We start from the raw sequence: 17424 nt of genomic DNA, 5'->3' as shown, positions 1-17424 counted from the left end.
TCATGACCTTCGTCATCACTTGCTAATTCCTCAGGCCAGGCCTGGATCTATCTTTCCACCCCTTCATTCCAGGACCTCGCCCTGCTGAGCCTCACACATAGGTGCTGCTCAGTGAAGAGTTGTTGAATAAAGGAAAACTTCAGCTTGGCTAAAGTAAAGCTTTAGAATTATGCACAAATTTCAATTTCAATCCAACTAATTTTCACCTGTTATATCTCTTTCCAAAGGCCTAGTGAGATAGGAAAAACAGACTGAGCAAATTCAAGTGTCTTGATCAAAGTCATCATCATGGGTTGAATTGTGTCTCCCTCCAAAAAGATATAGTGGGGTCTGTGGTATAATACAAAGTATACTTGGTCTTTGTCCCCAGTTTCTGTGCAGGGCATAGATCTCCTAAAACCCTTGGAATTTCCTGAGCGATAGGAATGTCTTTTGTTATTCATAACGAGCCCCTTTCTCCATCACACCTGAGTTAAAGCTGACGTGACTCAGGATGGGGGACAGGTCATCAGAAGGACCAAAGATGTGAAGAGAGGAACTTTCAGCAGCAAACCCCAAGCTTCAAGGAGAGGAGAGGGGTGGAGACTGGGTTATAAAAACTCTTGACCGACAAGATTCAGCGAGCTTCTGGGCTGCTGAGCACTTTCAAGTGCCAGGAGGGTGGTGTGCCTGGAGAGGGTGTGGAAGCTGCAGGCCACTGCCACCTGGTACCTTGTCCTGTGCATCTCTTCCATTTGGCTCTTCCTGACTTGCATCCTTTAACATAAAGCTGTATTTTCAGTAGAGCACTTTGGCAAAAGTGTGGGTAGCCTGGGCACCACGTTTGCAGCTGGCGCCTGAAGCGGGGGCAGTCTTGTGGGACTGAACCTTGTGGAGTCTGTGCTAATTCTGAACAGCTAGTGTCAGAATTGAACTGAATTGTTGGAAACCTGGTTAGTTTTGGAGAATTGGTTGAGGTCAGAAAAAAACATGCATTTGATGTCAGAAGTGGTGTCAGGAAAAAAAAAAAAAAAACAGAGTCCTAACCCCAGGGACCTCAGAATGTGCTGTTGTTTGGAAATAGGGTCATTGCAGATGTGGTTAAGTTGAGATGAGGTCACACTGGAGTAGGGTGGGCCCCTGATCCAATGTGACTACTGTCCTTATAAGAATATGGCCATGTAAGACAGACAGACACAGGGAGAACGCCATGTGAAGACAGCGCATTGGAGCGATGCGCCTATAAGCCAAGGAATACCAGGTCACCAGAAACCACCAGAAGCTAGGATGGAGCCAGGAAGGATCCTTCCCCTTCAGGTCTTAGAGGAGCATGGTCCACCAACACCTTGATTTTGGACGTCCAGTTTCCAGAACTGTGAAATATAAATTTCTGTTTTTTCAAGCCACCCAGTTTGTGGTACTTAGTTAAGGCGGCCCTAGGAAATTGATACACTCATGCAGCTAGGAGCCAAACCTACACCCCATGACTCAGCCTAGAGATGGTTCTCCTGTTCAGGGTTGCTGCCTACTTATTTCTGCCAGCAAAGGCTGCTCTGAGATGACCTGAAAGCTGTGAGTTTGTCCCTCCCTATGGACCAGGCCCAGCCTCACTCTCCCCCGCCTGCTCTTGGCCACAGCATCAAGGGCCAGGCCCGGATGCCATAGCACAGGAGGTTACTGGTTGACTCAGAGATCACTCAAATGAAGATGGGAGCTCTCTAGTTACCAGGAAATGCTAATTTGAAGGAAAATCTGATTTTCTACAAAGTAAACACAAAACTGTGCAAACAGCCAATTTTGATTGAGGAGCTCATTTTCCATGCTGCAGAGTACTTAGGTATTTATTCCGTGTTCACCAAATGTCAGGCACTGTTCTGGGCCCTAGGTCCATCCCAGTGAACAAAACAGACCATGTGCCTGCTCTCATGGACTCATAGTCTGCTAAGGGTAGCAAGTCAATAAATATACACATAGATACATCATGTCAGATGATGATGAGTGTTTCCAAAAATAACACAGGGTAAGGAGACAGGAACCCTGAAGGAATGTTGTTTACATAGCAATAGATATCTAGATATCTTTGGTCTGGAAAGGTCCCAGTGCTAAGGTGACATTTGAACAGAGACCTGAACAGAGCGAGGAAGCGAGCCTGCAGATACGAGGGGTGGGTGGGGGAGAAACATGCTCCTGGCAGGGAGAACCCAGGTGCAGAACCATGAGGAGGAAATGCACTCTGCACTCAGCATCAGTAAGGAGGCTGCCGTGGCTGGAGCAGAGAGACACAGGGAGAAGGGAAGGACGTGAGATGGAGGCCAGATAATGAAGCGTCTTGGAGGCCTGGATTGGGACACTGGGTTTTACTCTAAACAAGAGGAAAAGCCACCAGGGGGATTTAAACAGAGAGGGCTGACAACATTTGACCCGAATTCTGAAAGGCTTTCTCTGATTGCAGTGTGGAGAACAGACTGGTGGGAGGTGATGTTGGATGAAGGAGGCTTGGACTGGGAAGGTGGTGGTGGAGGTGGAGACAAGGGATCCAGTTTTGGCTCTATTTCTAAGGTAGAGCCAACAGGACTTGCTGGTGGATTTCTGACTTCTAGATTTAAATTTCTAATGCTGGTTCTGAGAGTTCAACTTCAGAGAGCTTAGGATGAAATTTAAACTAGATGAATGGGGGAGGGCTGGGACCTGAAGAACTCAATTATCTTTACCCTATGGAGGGGAATGCTTACCTGGAAACACCTGGTCAAGGTACCAAGCAAGCAAGCCATAGAGAGCAGCATCAAGGAGCATCATCTCCATGGACATCAGGAAGCTGAATTCGTCCCCTTCCACAGGACTTTTCCCAATGTTGCTCCACTGCAGCCCCAGGCCTTGTTCTTCAAAGCGAACCAGGTACTCGGTGCCAAACCCAAATGCCACAGGAGACAGCAGGCTCTGCAGTGGGGCAGAGGGGGCACAGAAGATGAGCAGAGTGTCCTAGCCGCCTACAAGCTGGGGAGGAGGGCCAAAGGAGAGGCCACGTTGTGTCTGAGTGTAAGGTCGCCTTGAGGAGGGGTTAAGGCAGTCCTCCCTCAGGAAGGGATTTCTGGGAATGCCTCTCAGGCCTCAGGGACTGCTGCCCAGGACCTACCAGGCCATCTCTTACCTGTTCAATGGGACAGAGTTGACTTGCAGTGTGGTGGGCAAGACAAAGAAATGCCACACAGCCTGATACACAAAAAGACCAGTGGTCTTCATGCTCTCCTTCCTACCTTTTCCCCTTCTTCCTACCTCTTTTTTAAAATCACGCAGTTCTGGGTAGAACAAAGAAGCTAATTTGAGCTGCTTTGTGAGAATCCCACTTGAAGGGGCCACAGAGTTATCAGTTTCGGAGCCAGGCAGGGAATGGTCTCGTGACCTCCCTAGGTCTGTCAGGTCAGAAAAACCCTAGATTTCACTGACCACCATCTTTCCTATCTCCAGTCTGGAGACAATCATTTTCTTGTTCTCTGTGCAGAGAACATGTCAACTGAATCAGGACTGGAAAAGGAAGTCTGAAGAGGAAGTTCCCTGGCCAGGTCCCCATGGGTGGTCCCTGACATGGCAGAAAGCACCTAAGCACATGCAGAGGACTTTGCTGTTCCCATTTCCTCTGCTCAGAGGTCTCCCTGCAGTTCGCAGGACCCTGGGTGGAGTTCAGGGTGTCTCTTTGCAAAAGAGCTTCTCTAGCTAAATGTTCACAAAAAACATTTTAAAACTCTCAGCCCTCCTGGTGGATCCACGCACCCAAGAAGCTAGCTGTGGCCTCGAAGTACCGAGTGTCTACCCGGTGATTACCAAAATAGCTCATCTCTGCCCACAGGCTGAGTCATAAGGATTTCTTGCTACTAACCCATTGTGATTATTTTAGAAAATTGGGTGCTATAAATGGCAGCAATTAATGTCTTATTTAACATACGAAATAAATGGCAGATGCCCTGGCAGTTCTGAAGCCAAATAAGTTTGAGTCATGAGAACAAGTTAGACTTTAGATCTTTCCTCAAGGAGAGTCCATTCCTGACTTTACAGTATGGGGACTGGGAGATTCTGGAGGACGGGACAACTGGACCCTCCAGGGCTTGAGGCTGATTAGCTTCACAGAGGGTGCAAATGGTCCATTTGAAAACAAACAGAGAAAAGACAGTGCTGTTTGCTTGGGTTGGGGAACTGTGAACTAAGAAGTTCCTTAGGCAATCAAAATCCAGTTTCTGGAGTCCTCTCCTGGCTAGAGAACCGACTGCGACGGACAGGCTCATTTCTGCAACCCTTTCTGTGTGCACTGGTTGGTAGAGCATGTTAGAGGCACGTGTGGAACAATTTCAACTTAAGTTCTTTTGTAGTGAAGCAAAAACTTTTAATGGCAGCGTCTTTCTGGACAGACAGAGGCAAGCTCCCTCCCTTCTGATGGGCTCAAATTGTAGGAAAAGAAAACTAGTGAAGTGGCCTGCTGGCTCTTCTCTCTGGGTAAACAAAGGGACCTGTGAGTTGAACTGGTGTTTAATCATTTCCTAGGGCAGATTAATCCAGCAGGTTTGGTGAGGAGTTACTGCTAGGCCACTCAGGGTGAGGGCCGCTCCCACTTTTGCCGCTGTAGCTTTTAACTTTACGTTAACCTTTTAATCTTTCGTCCCCTTGAGCCAAAAGGCAAAGTGGACCTCTTCAGAAGGGCAGGCGGGGCTCCCGGATGGCTAAGACCTTGCGGGGAACATAAATGAGGCAGGGCTGAGCCCAAGGCCCCTCACCACAGCCTTCTTCAGATCTGCCGTGAGCCGGTCCTGCCAGGCGAAGCACAGGATGTGCGGCAGGTACAGCGTGAAGTAGGTGACGCCGCTGCAGGCTGCTGCCAGGCTGGCCTTGGAGAAGAAGGTGCTGAGCAGGAAGCACTGCATGATCGTGGCGGTGGCGAAAGCCAAGAGGAACAGGAAGAGGATGAACGGATCACTGTAATGTAGGATTCTTCCGTGCTGAAACCAAAGAGGCCACGTGTCAGTAATTCCCACCCATGACCAGGGCACCGTCCCACGCAGGGGGTGACGTCTGTGCAGTGATTCCAGGGGTTCCAGCGCCCTCTACCCAGAGGGATCTCTCCCACCAGCCCATTGTTAGTGCCTAGACTTCCACAAGGCCCAATCAATGCATTGAGTTCCTTTAACCCTACGAATGCCATGTTCTCTGGGAGGGGTCTAGGTTAGTCATTAGTAATGTTAAAAAATTTAATTGAGAGACCGTTAGGCTGACCATTAGGCTCCAGCGTTCTGGGTTCCCATGGAAGCAAACCAAAACCCAACTCAGAGTGACTTAGCCAATCAGAAACTGCCAGCCAGCCCCTCACCGAGGCCTTTCCACTTTAACCAATCAAATATTTTCTTTGTCTTTGTCTTGCTTCCCAGCCCCCTCAGTGGAACCCCAAACTGTTTGTGGTCTGGAGCTGCCCCTGAATTGCTGCTGTTTGCTCAAATAAACACTTTAAAATTTTCATGTGCCTAAAAAAAAATTCATGTGCTCATGTGTATCTTTTAACAGTAATAACCATGTATTAAGTAAGCAAATCCTTGTTGGGAAGGAGGGTAGTGTGGAGAAATCTGCCTAGAGCAGGGGAGGAGGCCTAGTGGGTCTTGGAGCAAAAGAGGGCAGTGGGAGACCACCCTAGACAAGCTTTGCCATCATGCCTGGGGCCCGGCCTGCTGAACCCATCTTTTGTATTTGTATTCTGAGCTCTGCCACCCACACAGATGAAATTAGCAGTAATTAATCCAAATTACTCGGAAGTGGATTGATTCTCTCTCATCCAAGAATATCATACAAATACATTTCATAGACCTTGCTGGCGAAACTTAGTGTCTTTTACATTAACTAATGAGTCAATCACTTTGGCTATGGTGAAAATAGGACCAAACCAGCAACTTTCACTAAGTGAACTGCTGCCCAATTACACTATACGGTAAAGTGAGATTTTCAAATGTATTAGACCTTGGTTATCTTGTGCCATGGGCATCCTATGAGGAGTTGTTTGCCCCTATTAAGCATGTCAGTGGGTACATATGAATGGGTTCTGACCAATTGGTAGTGGTTCCCTGAGGGACCGAGTTCCTTTCAGTGGAAAAGAGAGACCGTAGCAATATCTGGCATGGGCGCATGAGAGCTAAATGGAACAAATGTGCCATTTGTCTGCTTTGGCCACTATTTCTCCTTCCTGCTCCCATGCCTGCTGGGCACTGACAGAACAGATTGAGAAGTGGAATCAAACAAATAGCAAAGGGGTAGGAGACAGTGGAAGAGACTCATGTTTAACTAGAACCAAAGTCTGAGGAAATCTAAATAAAAGTCAAAATACAAATTAGGACTTAGAGCTCCTGATTTTGTTTGTCAAAGAGCGCTCCATATCACCCTGGAAAGCCCCACACCTTTCCCTTAAGCAAGGATATGGCTGAACATATGGCTTTGGACTAGAAGAACTTTAAGGTACTTGTTGCTATTCTCAGAAGAATTAAATCAATTTTTTATCCTTCCTCAAAACAAAGTCCTACAAACTTCTAGAACTGTATCAGTTCTCACTGACTTAAGCCAGAGATGTAAGTCTCAGTTTCACTGGCTGTGGCTTTCTCTAATGACCACTTTTCTTTTTGTTCCGAATAGCTTGATTAACACTGAAACCTTCCCATTGTCCTTGCTTCCAGTTTCTTTCTGCATAGCTGAGGTGGGGAGGAAGGGAAAAGGGAAAGATGGGAGAGTGGATCAAAGGAAAACCCTATTTTGGTGTGGAATGCTTTGTTTCCGTCATCACTGGAACAATGTTCTGGTTCCCACAAGGAGAAATCCCTTTGTGCAAGAAACTCTCAGTGAACATTCTTTACCTCACATCCTAAAAGCTTTGAAGTCCTAATGGCCCATTCTTAGGAAAGGCAGATCTTAATGGGGCTTATCAGCAACCAGTCAGGCAAAGTCTCATGGCCATTGCAAGTTTATGCATTTTGACTCCTTTAACTCTGAGGATATAAAATATCTTGATACTGGGAAAAAGAGCAGACCGAGGGATAGGAAAGAATAAGGGACCCTACAGGAAGACAAGGGGTCTTTCCCTGCATCTCTGGAGAGCTTTGGTGCCCTTGCAAACTTAAAGCTGCATCCAGGTGGGGTCAGGTTGTTTGTACAGAATGCCCTCTACCCCAGCATTTGGTTTTTTTTTTTTTGTCCCTGCCCACCTGCCCCTGCCAGTCTTCAGCATTTATTTTAATAAGACTATAGCACAGGGTTTGGCTAAGGACTGTAAACTAAAATAAAATCCTAAGCCTCTTGCTGACTGAATGGACCTGCTCTTGGCCAAGGGGATCCCAGAGAAACCTTAAAACTGAGTTCCCAGCCACGGCGGTATGGGAGCTCAGATATACAGAATGTTTTTTGGTGAGGCCATGAATGGTGTGATCAAAATAGTGATGAATAAATGGTCCAGGTTTCCTCCCCTAACGCCACTGAAAAGGCTTTCCACATTTCAACTCTAGCCAGTTGTTGGAATGGTATTCCCAGGCAAATACTGCCTGAACTCATTTCCTCTGTGTTTAAAAAGAGAAGACCCCTTGGAACACACAATCAGCTTGTGCTGGGCTCTGCTAACGGCAGCTTCTCCAGATAGTCATGGAATGAGGCTGGAAAGTCTCTGCAGACAGTGGCTCCCTGGGCAGGAAGTGCAAAAGGCAAAGCTGCTATGATCCAGGGGCTCCTTGGGGGCAACTTTGTCTCTCTGAGTGTCTTCCACCTTGAATGAAAGGGCTGGCAAGCTAGATGTCATGCTCTCCTCGGTGGCCAGATGACTAATCCAGGTACAAGTTTGTTAAAAGAAGGAAAGGTGGAAGGAATAAAACTATTCAGGATTTTCTGGGCATCCCCACGTGGCTTACCATGATGAATATTGTCAGGAGGAAGATGCTCATTGACATGATAGAGAAGCTGTCCAGGAACCAGGTGCACCAGATCACTGCATTGGACACTCCCTGATTTTTCAAGGTCTCCTTCAGTCTCAACTCCTTCTCCAGGACAATGCCCTTTACAGTCATGGAGACAGAGTAGATCCACGCCAGCACCATGAAGATGGGGAAACAGCGGTTCAGGATGATCATAAAACTAAGGGAAGAGGATAGAGAAGCAGAATACTAGAGTTCCCCATACTTGACAGACTGCAGTCTTCAAAAAAGGTACAATAAATGTGAGTTGAATGAATGTGTTAAGAACAAAACCCAGGTGGTGGGAAAGGAAAGCAGAGAAATCTCCACTGGGCGTTCAATGGGCTGGAATCCTTTAATACATTCCATGTTTGCCCTGAACCATTACTTTTTCTTTAGAGCAAGATGGTAGCTTTCTGGTTAGGTCAGATGAATGCTATGTAAGTAAACTGCGTAAATAAAATCAGACCATCTATGTCACACAGTATGGACCCTCCTTGTAAGGCCCTGTAAGGAAAAGACTGCAGAACTGATGAGGTGGATGCAATTGGAATAGGTAGCTACATGCTGACACTGAGGTCCCAAAGGGTGGAACACAAACAAAGAGACCTGGTGGCAGTGAGATCAATAACTGGACTTCCCAAAGGGGTCAGCCAGCCCAGCACCGTCTGCCCTGGAAGGTCAAACCCTAGTTAGGCAGGAAGAGGCACAAGATAACTAATCAATATGGCACTTTCAGAAACACATGATCCATCAATAAATCAGTGATCCAATAGTCACTGACTCTGCCAGCCATGCCCAGGTGGAGTAGACCCTGGGATATCCACTGCAGCAAGCAGGATAGATTTGATATACTGGAATTCTTTTGTCGTGAACTTTACACATGTTTTCCCTGTGCTTGATGTGCAGTAAAGCCCTTGGGATTGTTATCTATGGAAAACTGTTGGGTGTTGTCACAGGAAAGGCCCAATTCCAGTGTGGGAGGGTTTCACTCAAGATGGCCCTAGGGAGAGATCATACTTCATAAAGCACGCACTTCTGGGCCTGGCCAGCAGGGGACTCTCCCACACTGGATGACTTTAGTCCCTACTGCCTCACACCCACCCCACTTCTCTGCAAGCCACTCTCATTCTGATCCTAAAAGCGGACCTGGGCTTTTGCGCCTGGCTCCATTTCCCATCTCTGCCTATTGTCCAAACCCAAACTAACTGCAGAACAGCCACTGTTATCTCTTTAGCCTTCTGGAGAACTGAGGCTGGAGAACCAACTGGACAGCTGTTAAGAGAGGGTTTCCTATGTCCATACTGGGTTTTATGTTACTGTTCCTCCAGCTGGCAATTTGACCCTTCCCTTCCTAGGCTGTGTATGTTTCTCTCCTCCCTGAACCCCACAGACATATATATGTACACTATGGTGAACTTTCTGGGTTTTCTTTCTTTCTTTCTTTTTTTTAGGAACTGAATTCCTAAGCCAATTGTCAGTCTGTCCTAGGGGTTTCTTATCACATCTGCTATGGCAAATGAGCCCTCCCAGCTCCCTCTCCCTCTCTGTTCCTCTCTCTACCACCCCTTAAACCCATGTTCAACGAAACAGTAGGCTGCTTGCTTGGCTTGCTACTGGCCAACAGCTGTCCAGGCCTGGGGCTTGGGTGGTCAGGGAGGCAGAGCCTGGGCGCATCCAGCACATTCCTCCACCTTTTCATTAAGCATGCATCACGGGAATGTTAATTAGGGAAGGAGCTGCATTATTCTGAGGCTCCTAGGAACCAGACCTACTTGCCATGCAGAGTCCAAATTTGCTGATTTGGCAATCATTGGGCAAACACTCTGACCAGAACCCTTCCACATACCAAACATACTGCGTAGTGGGAAATTTACACAGCCTTTGTCACCTCCCCCAAGCTCACTTCCCTTGCTTTAATTTTCCCCTTCCCTTTTCCACCTACAACACCAACTCTTCTTTCTCGCTGCTACTGCACTGGCTCATGTTCCCCAGTCTGGCCCCAGTCCCTGGGACTCTCTCCAAAGACACTGAAGCCCCAGGAGCACCCCAGCCCACCCTACCCCACCTAGTGCCCCATTAGCTTATCAGGGAGCAGGATCAGGATCCCTGGACTCACGAGTCATCCACGAAGCAGGGGTAAGGCATCTGCTGGAGGTAGACTCCAACCGGAGCCTCAGCCCCGGCCTGACTCCTCGTGATCCCCTGTTCAACCATGTCCTGCAGATAGGCAAAGCCGCCCCAGATGTATCGGAAGTCTTCCACAGGATCAGCTCTGGGACCAGAATCCCAGTACCTAAGAAGACACAGGAGAGAGGAACAAAGGATGGGAATGGGAATGGCCACAGGGCAACTTGGAGCTCACTCTCTTCACCTTTCTCCTAAATGTTTCCAAACTATCCAATTCTGTTTTCTAGTTCACAGCATACTCTGAGTTTTGAATATTAGCCACAATGTGACTTCGTAATTGCTTTCATTCAGGACTCTATGTTGAGCTATATAAAATATCTTATTTCCTTTTATGTAACTTAATTTTATTGACTTATAGGCTGAGTTCAGTCTCAATCCCTTACTCTCTACCAAACGTAATTTCTGACTGCCTTTGGAGAAACCCAACGAGCCCTGTCTGAAACATCACCTGTCTTTGATCTTATTGGTTTTCTCCACCACATCTATGTCCATCCGGATCTTGTACTTCACGTGGGGTGGCAGGGCGCTGGTCCAGGGATACATGTCAGGGAACACCACACCAGCCCAGAACCTGTTTTCCTCCAGCAGAGACAGAGCACGATGGGTGAGCTGAATTTCATCATCGTAGCTTTCAAACTTATCCAGGATCAAACACTGTAGGTAATCACAAAGGTTGAGAGAGTTTTAGGAGCACCAACCACAAAGACTCAGCTGAGCCAAAAAAAAGGCAGAGGACAAGGGCTGCTGCCCCAGGGGATGGGTCAAATGCAAGGAGACCTCTAAACTTAATGTTTGCTTAACTCCAGAGTCTGGTGTTAATTTTTCAATGTGTCTAGATGTAGGGGTACAAGGGGGCTTGGAAGTGCTGACTTGCTCTTATCCCTGCAGAGTTAGTGAGGACCACACTTTGCAGCTGTCCAAGGCTGTCCAAATATGCAAGTCCTCAAAATGACAAAAATACTCACGGCTCTCACTCCCCAGCATGGGGAGGCAAGGGAGTGGGGTCATATTGGCTACAGGCTGCTTTGAAGATCAGAAAGCCTGATGATAAAAGAGTTTTAAAGGGAGAGAGAAACATTCCTAGCGTTGAACCTTCTTGGCTCTCTCCAAACACACAGGGTGGCCAGCTGAGGGAGGAACAAGGAGGAAAGAAAATAACAGACAGCCAAAATGATTTAGTCTGAGAAATTCCAATTATGATTTTATGACAAGTAATGCTGGTAGAGGAGGAATTTCCCTAACATGTCTCTTTTCTCCTCCTGGAAGAGGAAAAAAAACCTTTGCCTACAAAAAAGGAAAACTAAGAATTTTTAAAAATTTGAATATGAGGGTTGTCCACTTGTATAGATTTGTTAAAGCATTTATATTATACTTGCATCTGCCTTTTTTCCTTAACCTCTTGCTCCCATAATCACTAAGGGTATTTGCATCGATGCTTCTTTCTTTCTAATGTAACTCACAAGAGGTCAGATGGCCCTGTCTCGATTAATTTGTTCACCGAATACTTACTGAGAGTCTGCAATATGCCAGAGCCTGGTGGGCTCCAGGGATACAAGGAGGAAAGATAAGATCTCTTCCTGAAAGAAACTCAAGAGCTAATGAGGGAGAGGACTGGAGTAAACCAACAGTCATAATGTGGAAGGATCAGGTTCTGATGAAAGCAAGGCCAGGGCACTCCAGCAGCCCAGTGGAGGATGCAGCTAAATCTTCCTGGAGGGTCAGGGAAGGCTGCTTGGAGGAAGAGACTCCTGAGTAGGAGAAGGACAGCAGGAATTTGCTTTGCAAAGGAATGCGGGGTGGGGAGGAGGAGATCACCTCAGGCACAGGGAACAGTGTATGGGGTGTCCAGGGACTTGCAGGATAGACCAGTGGTTCCCATCCGTGGCTGAGCTTTAGAACCACTGGGGGGCTTTAAAGATACCCACACCAGGCCCCACTCAAACAAATCAGAATCTCAAGAGACAGGGCCAGGGCACCCTGTTTTTTAAAAAGCACCCAGGTATTTGCAAGGCACAGAGGCAAGTGAGCTAGCTAGGGAGCTAGCATAGGGTGAACAGGGCGAGTGTGAGAGATGAGAGACAAGCCCTAAGAGAGGGATGGAACCATACTGTTGCCCCGAGTGTGACCAACCGAGGGGCTTCCAGGACACAGGCCTTTCAGTGCTGAGACCAGGGGAGTTCTGGGCCAACCCTAAAGAGCAGTAGGAGCCACTGCAGGGCTTTAAGTGGGGTGTGATATATAGGATCAGACTATGTTTCCTAAAGATCACTGGTAGGGGACAAAGGCATAAGGAAGCAGGTACACTGGGCCACTGTGGACCTCAGGCTTTAAGGAACAGATTAATTCCCACAAAGAGCCCAGGAGTTGCCTGGAATCTTCATTTTACTGAAGAGGAAACTGAACTCCAGGAGACCCGCCTGAGGTCACCCAGGTAGGGTTCCTTCCCTGCTTTCCAGCTGCAGGCCCAGGGTTCTTCCTGCCACACCAGGAGCTGCAGCGAGAGCCTGGCCACAGTCTGCACCAGGGCTCACAGCGTCTTGCAAAGCAGGCAGAGCAGCCAGGATTATTTATCCTTACTTTGCAGCCCCGGAAACTTAGGCTCAAGGAGGCTGAGAAATGTTCCCAAGGTATAGAGTAAATATCAAACCCCAGTTCATTTGGTTACACAGCTATCACCAGGAGAAATAAAGAAATGAGAAAGGTGGCAGATTGTAAAGACCTGACCAGAGAACCAGGCTCTGCTGCACTGTGAAGAAGCAGGCAACCCAACTCGCTCACCGGAAACTCTCCAGTTCCTCACTCAAATCCCACCCCGGTGTCAGAGCGCAAGCCAGAAGACTTTGAATATTGAGGGGTTGTATTTGAACAACAAGGTGTTGCAAACCCACCCTCTTTGGGTCGCCGGAACTAAACTGTGCCCCCTCAGGCACCATGCAATGTTCTCAGTCTTGTCGATACAAAGAAAGAAAACCAAGGAAACCCTTCGCTTTCTAGCTGACATGGGCAGAGGAACACAGGTACATGGGAAAAATCCAGAGGGCCAAGGCTTAAGTGACACCATACTAAAGAGGTAATTATTTTAAAAAGAAATGGAATTAGTATTTCTTTAACAAATACCAATAAGTATAGTTATATATCAAAGAGTTAAGGGAAATGGAGAACTTTCTTTAATCAGCTATTCTCTCGCAAACAGGCATTGCCCAGCCTAACACTGACCAGTCCTTAAATAAGATGAAATACCAAGTAGGTCATGCCCCAAAGGTTCTCAATAAATGTATGTTTTTTTCTGAAAAGAAATAATGTAAGGTTTGCTATTTTATAAATAGTTTGTGTGTGGTGGCCAGGCGTGGGGGTGGGGATCTAATATGTAGACTCTCACCACCCAAGGGCCTGGCACCCAGTGTTTGTCAGTATTTAACCCAATAACACTGCTATGGTGACAGTCTGCTGCTTGGCAAGGAGGCTTCAGAATTGAACTGCTGGAGTACATTAAAAAATACACATTTAAGTTTGCTTTAGGGAGACACTGATGTTCTACAAAAATGAGTAATAATGTAATTTCATGTAATCAGTTTGTCAAGTGTAGAACTATATACATATATATATATATATACACATATATATATATATATATTAGCTTGGTGCAAAAGTAATTGCAGTCTTATATTGTTGAAATCTGCCATTTGATATTGGAATACATTCTTAAATGTGGTTATGTCATACATCATTTTAATGTGCATTTCTTGCTTTATGTTTTTTTGCTAATGACTTATTACTTACTGCTTATTTTATATTTATTTTAGACTATGGAAATGATATTAGACAAAAAGCAAATTAGGGAGATTTTCTTATTCAAGTTCAAAATGGGTGGTAAAGCAGCAGAGACAACTCGCAACATCAAAAACGCATTTGGCCCAGGAACTGCTAAGGAACATACAGTCAGTGGTGGCTCAAGAAGTTTTGCAAAGGAGAGCCTTGAAGATGAGGAGGAGCACAGTGGCCAGCCACTGGAAGCTGACAACACTCAATTGAGAGCAATCATCGAAGCTGATCCTCTTACAACTGCACAAGAAGTTGCCGAAGAACTCAACAGCGACCATTCTATGTTTGCTCAGCATTTGAGCAAATTGGAAAGGTGAAAAAGCTCATAAGTGGATGCCTCATGAACTGACCAAAAAATCAAAACAATTGTCATTTTGAAGTGTCGTCTTCTCTTCTTGTATGCAACAACAAACCATTTCTGGATCAGATTGTGACATGTGATGAAAAGTCAATTTTATACAGCAACTGGCCATGACCAGCTCAGTGGTTGGGAAGCTTAAGCACTTCCCAAAGCCAAACTTGCACCAAGAAGAGGTCACGGTCACTGTTTGGTGGTCTGCTGCCAATCTGATCCTCTATAGCTTTCTGAATCCTGGCAAAACCATTACATCTGAGAAGTATGCTCAGCAAATCAATGAGATGCACCCAAAACTGCAATGCCTGCAGCAGGCATTGGTCAAGAGAAAGGGCCCAATTCTTCTCCACGACAACGCCTGACTGCACAACCAATGCTTCAAAAGTTGAACCAATTGGGCTACGGAGTTTTGCCTCATCTGCCATATTCACCTGACCTCTTGCCAAGCGACTACCACTTCTTTAAGTATCTACCACTTCTTCAAGCATCTCGACAACTTTTTGCAGGGAAAACGCTTCCACAACCAGCAGGATGGGGAAAATGCTTTTCAAGAGTTCGTTGAATCCGGAAGCACGAATTTTTACGCTACAGGAATAAACAAACTTATTTCTCATTGGCAAAAAATGTATTGATTGTAATGTTTCCTATTTTGATTAATAAAAATGTGTTTGAGCCTAGTTATAATGATTTAAAATTCATGGCCCGAAACTGCAATTCCTTTTGCACCAACCTAATAGAATTTTAGAATTGGCAATTAGAGTGAATCTGAAATTCAATTTCTAAAATGAAAAACAAAATTATTTGGGGGGATGAAACATCTTCTTTGTACTTCCTGTTGTGACACATACATAGAATGTTCTCCCAATTCGCTCAGAGCCACAGGGCATTTGGATAGAGTCTTAGTGGTCTTGTGGTCTGATGTTCTTGCTTTGCTGATGAAGAAACTGGGATCCGAGGAACTAAGGGCCTTGCCCAGGGTCAATACAGGTCAGAGGCAAGCTCTGCATCCATGTCTTCAGTGCAGAGCCTGTAGCGTGGTGCTGCTCCCTGCCCACTACCCTGACAGAAAGCCATATTCCAACCACAAAGTCTGGCACAACATTCCTGAACAAGAAGATCTCTGGCCCAGAGCAGCACTCTCCAGTAGAGCTTTCTGCAAGGATGGAATTAATTTACATTTAAATAGCCACATGTGGCTGCTGGTTATTGTATTGGTCAGCACAGCTCTAGACACAGTAAGTTCCTTGAGGTCAGGGCCATGTCTTGTTCATTGTGGTCTCTGAAATAGGAATTTCTCATGACGGAGCTTCAATACTGAGTTGAATTGCTTCATATGTTTTGAACATAACCCTGTATACCCCAGAGTCACATGATAAACTAGGAGAAATTCATAAAAAGTGAATTTTTGCTATGATGCTAACAAGTGTATAACTCTTAAAACAAAAAAGCTAGTAAAAACAAATACGTTTCAATAATGTAGCTTTCAGAGCTATCTAGCCCATTCCCTTTGAACTCTCCTTTCATGTCTTTTAAGGAAGACATGTGGGAATGAGTGGCTGATCTTTTCAGTGTCGTTATTGGCTCCTGTGATGACGTGGGCTCCATCCTGGCTGGTTTGCCAGGCAGCTGATTCATAGTCGTGTTTCCTGAAGCGTCCCCCTAGATTGGTACCCTGATAGTCTCTGGGAAAAAAAATACTTAAAAGGTTCTCAAACACTCATTTCTACCCTGAAACATCTGACCCGTTTTCAAAGTTGCTTTGCCTTCCTCATCTTGGAAAGTGGTGTAGTGTCGTGTTTAAGAGTCCAGCAGATGTGAATGCCATCCCCACTTGCTGTTTCCCAATTTTGTGGCTTCTGTTTCCCCACCTGTAAAACTGAGACAGGCCTTACCCCATAGGTTTGTTCTAAGGATCACAGGAGATGGGGCTTGCAGAGGGCTTAACAAGTGCCTCACTGTAAGAATAAAAGCTGATGCTGACTGAAGACTTACTATGTGGCCAAAAATGGTCCAAAGATTTTACACATATTAACTCATTTCATCCTCAGAACAACCTTATGAGGTCAGTTACTATTGTCACTCCAAGTTCATGTATGAGGCACAAGGTAAACCTCCTCTGGATAGAGTTTGTGTGTTTAACCACTATAGTACACTAAACTGTCTCAAATAATGAGGACTCAATAAATACCATCTTTATTGCTGTTTTTGCAAAATATCTTGAAAGTCAACCAAGTCAAGTGACTTTTAAGCCCTTGCCAGGTTACCTTTTATACATGACAGCTGTTTATCAGAGGAGGAAGGGACTTATTTTCTTTAAATAATATATCTGGGAACACACTCCATCCTGAGCTGCTCCACAGCACCTTATCTGGTAGAACAATGTTATGGACAGAAGCCAAAGCCCATGTCCCACCTGGGCAATAGAGGGAGGGGGTGGGTCCTAATCCACTGGAGTTTACTAGCTGCTCATTGGCCATTAGGTAAAAGTCAGAAAACTCTGCCCAGAGGAAAGTCTTATAAAGTCAATCCAGAATGTCATCCTCCCCAAATCTCTATGAGGTCAAGGCAGAGCAATTGTGGAAGCTGCTTTGGATATGAGTCAGAAGTCCTGGGTCATCCTCTGGGGTGTGACTCATGACATAGCCTTGCATTCTCATGGGGAAGCCACCTGCCTCACAGCAAGTGACCTCATTCCCTATTGGTACTTGCTCTGATCCCTGAAGTTAAAATCTTGGCCAATTCGCATGCATATTAGTGCAAGAGTGTGCATGAGTATGTTTGGGAGACAGAGATGAATGAGTAAACCCTCAGTAGAAGTTCTTGATTTCGATATATTTGATCTGGCCTGATTAGCTTGTAAGTTAGAACATAACCTGAATTCAAAGGGCATATTCACTGAATAAATAGACAATGTCTTATGGCCTCAGAAGCAGATTCTGGGCAAAGGTTGCAGCCAGAGTTTAGAATCTCAATGAGAACCATTGTAATGCTGTATAACAGCCAAGGGCAATAAAGCAAGAAAGAGGTTACCTCCTTCCCTTCAGTTCCCAACTGCTGTAGCCGAACCCAGGTGGCAGGATCACCACCATTTGAAGTCCACGCAAGTCCTATGGCTCTTTG

At 45.9% G+C, this 17424-nt stretch overlaps 1 protein-coding gene across 1 annotated transcript in view; it reads right to left on the bottom strand.

The window, feature by feature from the left end:
* Positions 1–17424, bottom strand: part of ABCA4 (ATP binding cassette subfamily A member 4) — a 132594-nt gene that overhangs the window by 61096 nt on the left and 54074 nt on the right. The window contains exons 12-16 of the mRNA XM_045547502.1: positions 10576–10781; positions 10057–10233; positions 7896–8118; positions 4743–4964; positions 2712–2916 (exon numbers count right to left, since the gene is read on the bottom strand). Coding sequence (XP_045403458.1) covers positions 2712–2916; positions 4743–4964; positions 7896–8118; positions 10057–10233; positions 10576–10781 — 1033 coding nt within the window. The remainder of the gene's footprint in view (positions 1–2711; positions 2917–4742; positions 4965–7895; positions 8119–10056; positions 10234–10575; positions 10782–17424) is intronic.

Source organism: Lemur catta, chromosome 3, assembly GCF_020740605.2.
Source record: "Lemur catta isolate mLemCat1 chromosome 3, mLemCat1.pri, whole genome shotgun sequence".
NCBI lineage: Eukaryota > Metazoa > Chordata > Mammalia > Primates > Lemuridae > Lemur > Lemur catta.
Note: the sequence above shows the minus strand (reverse complement) of the source record. Positions and strands in the feature narration are given on the sequence as shown.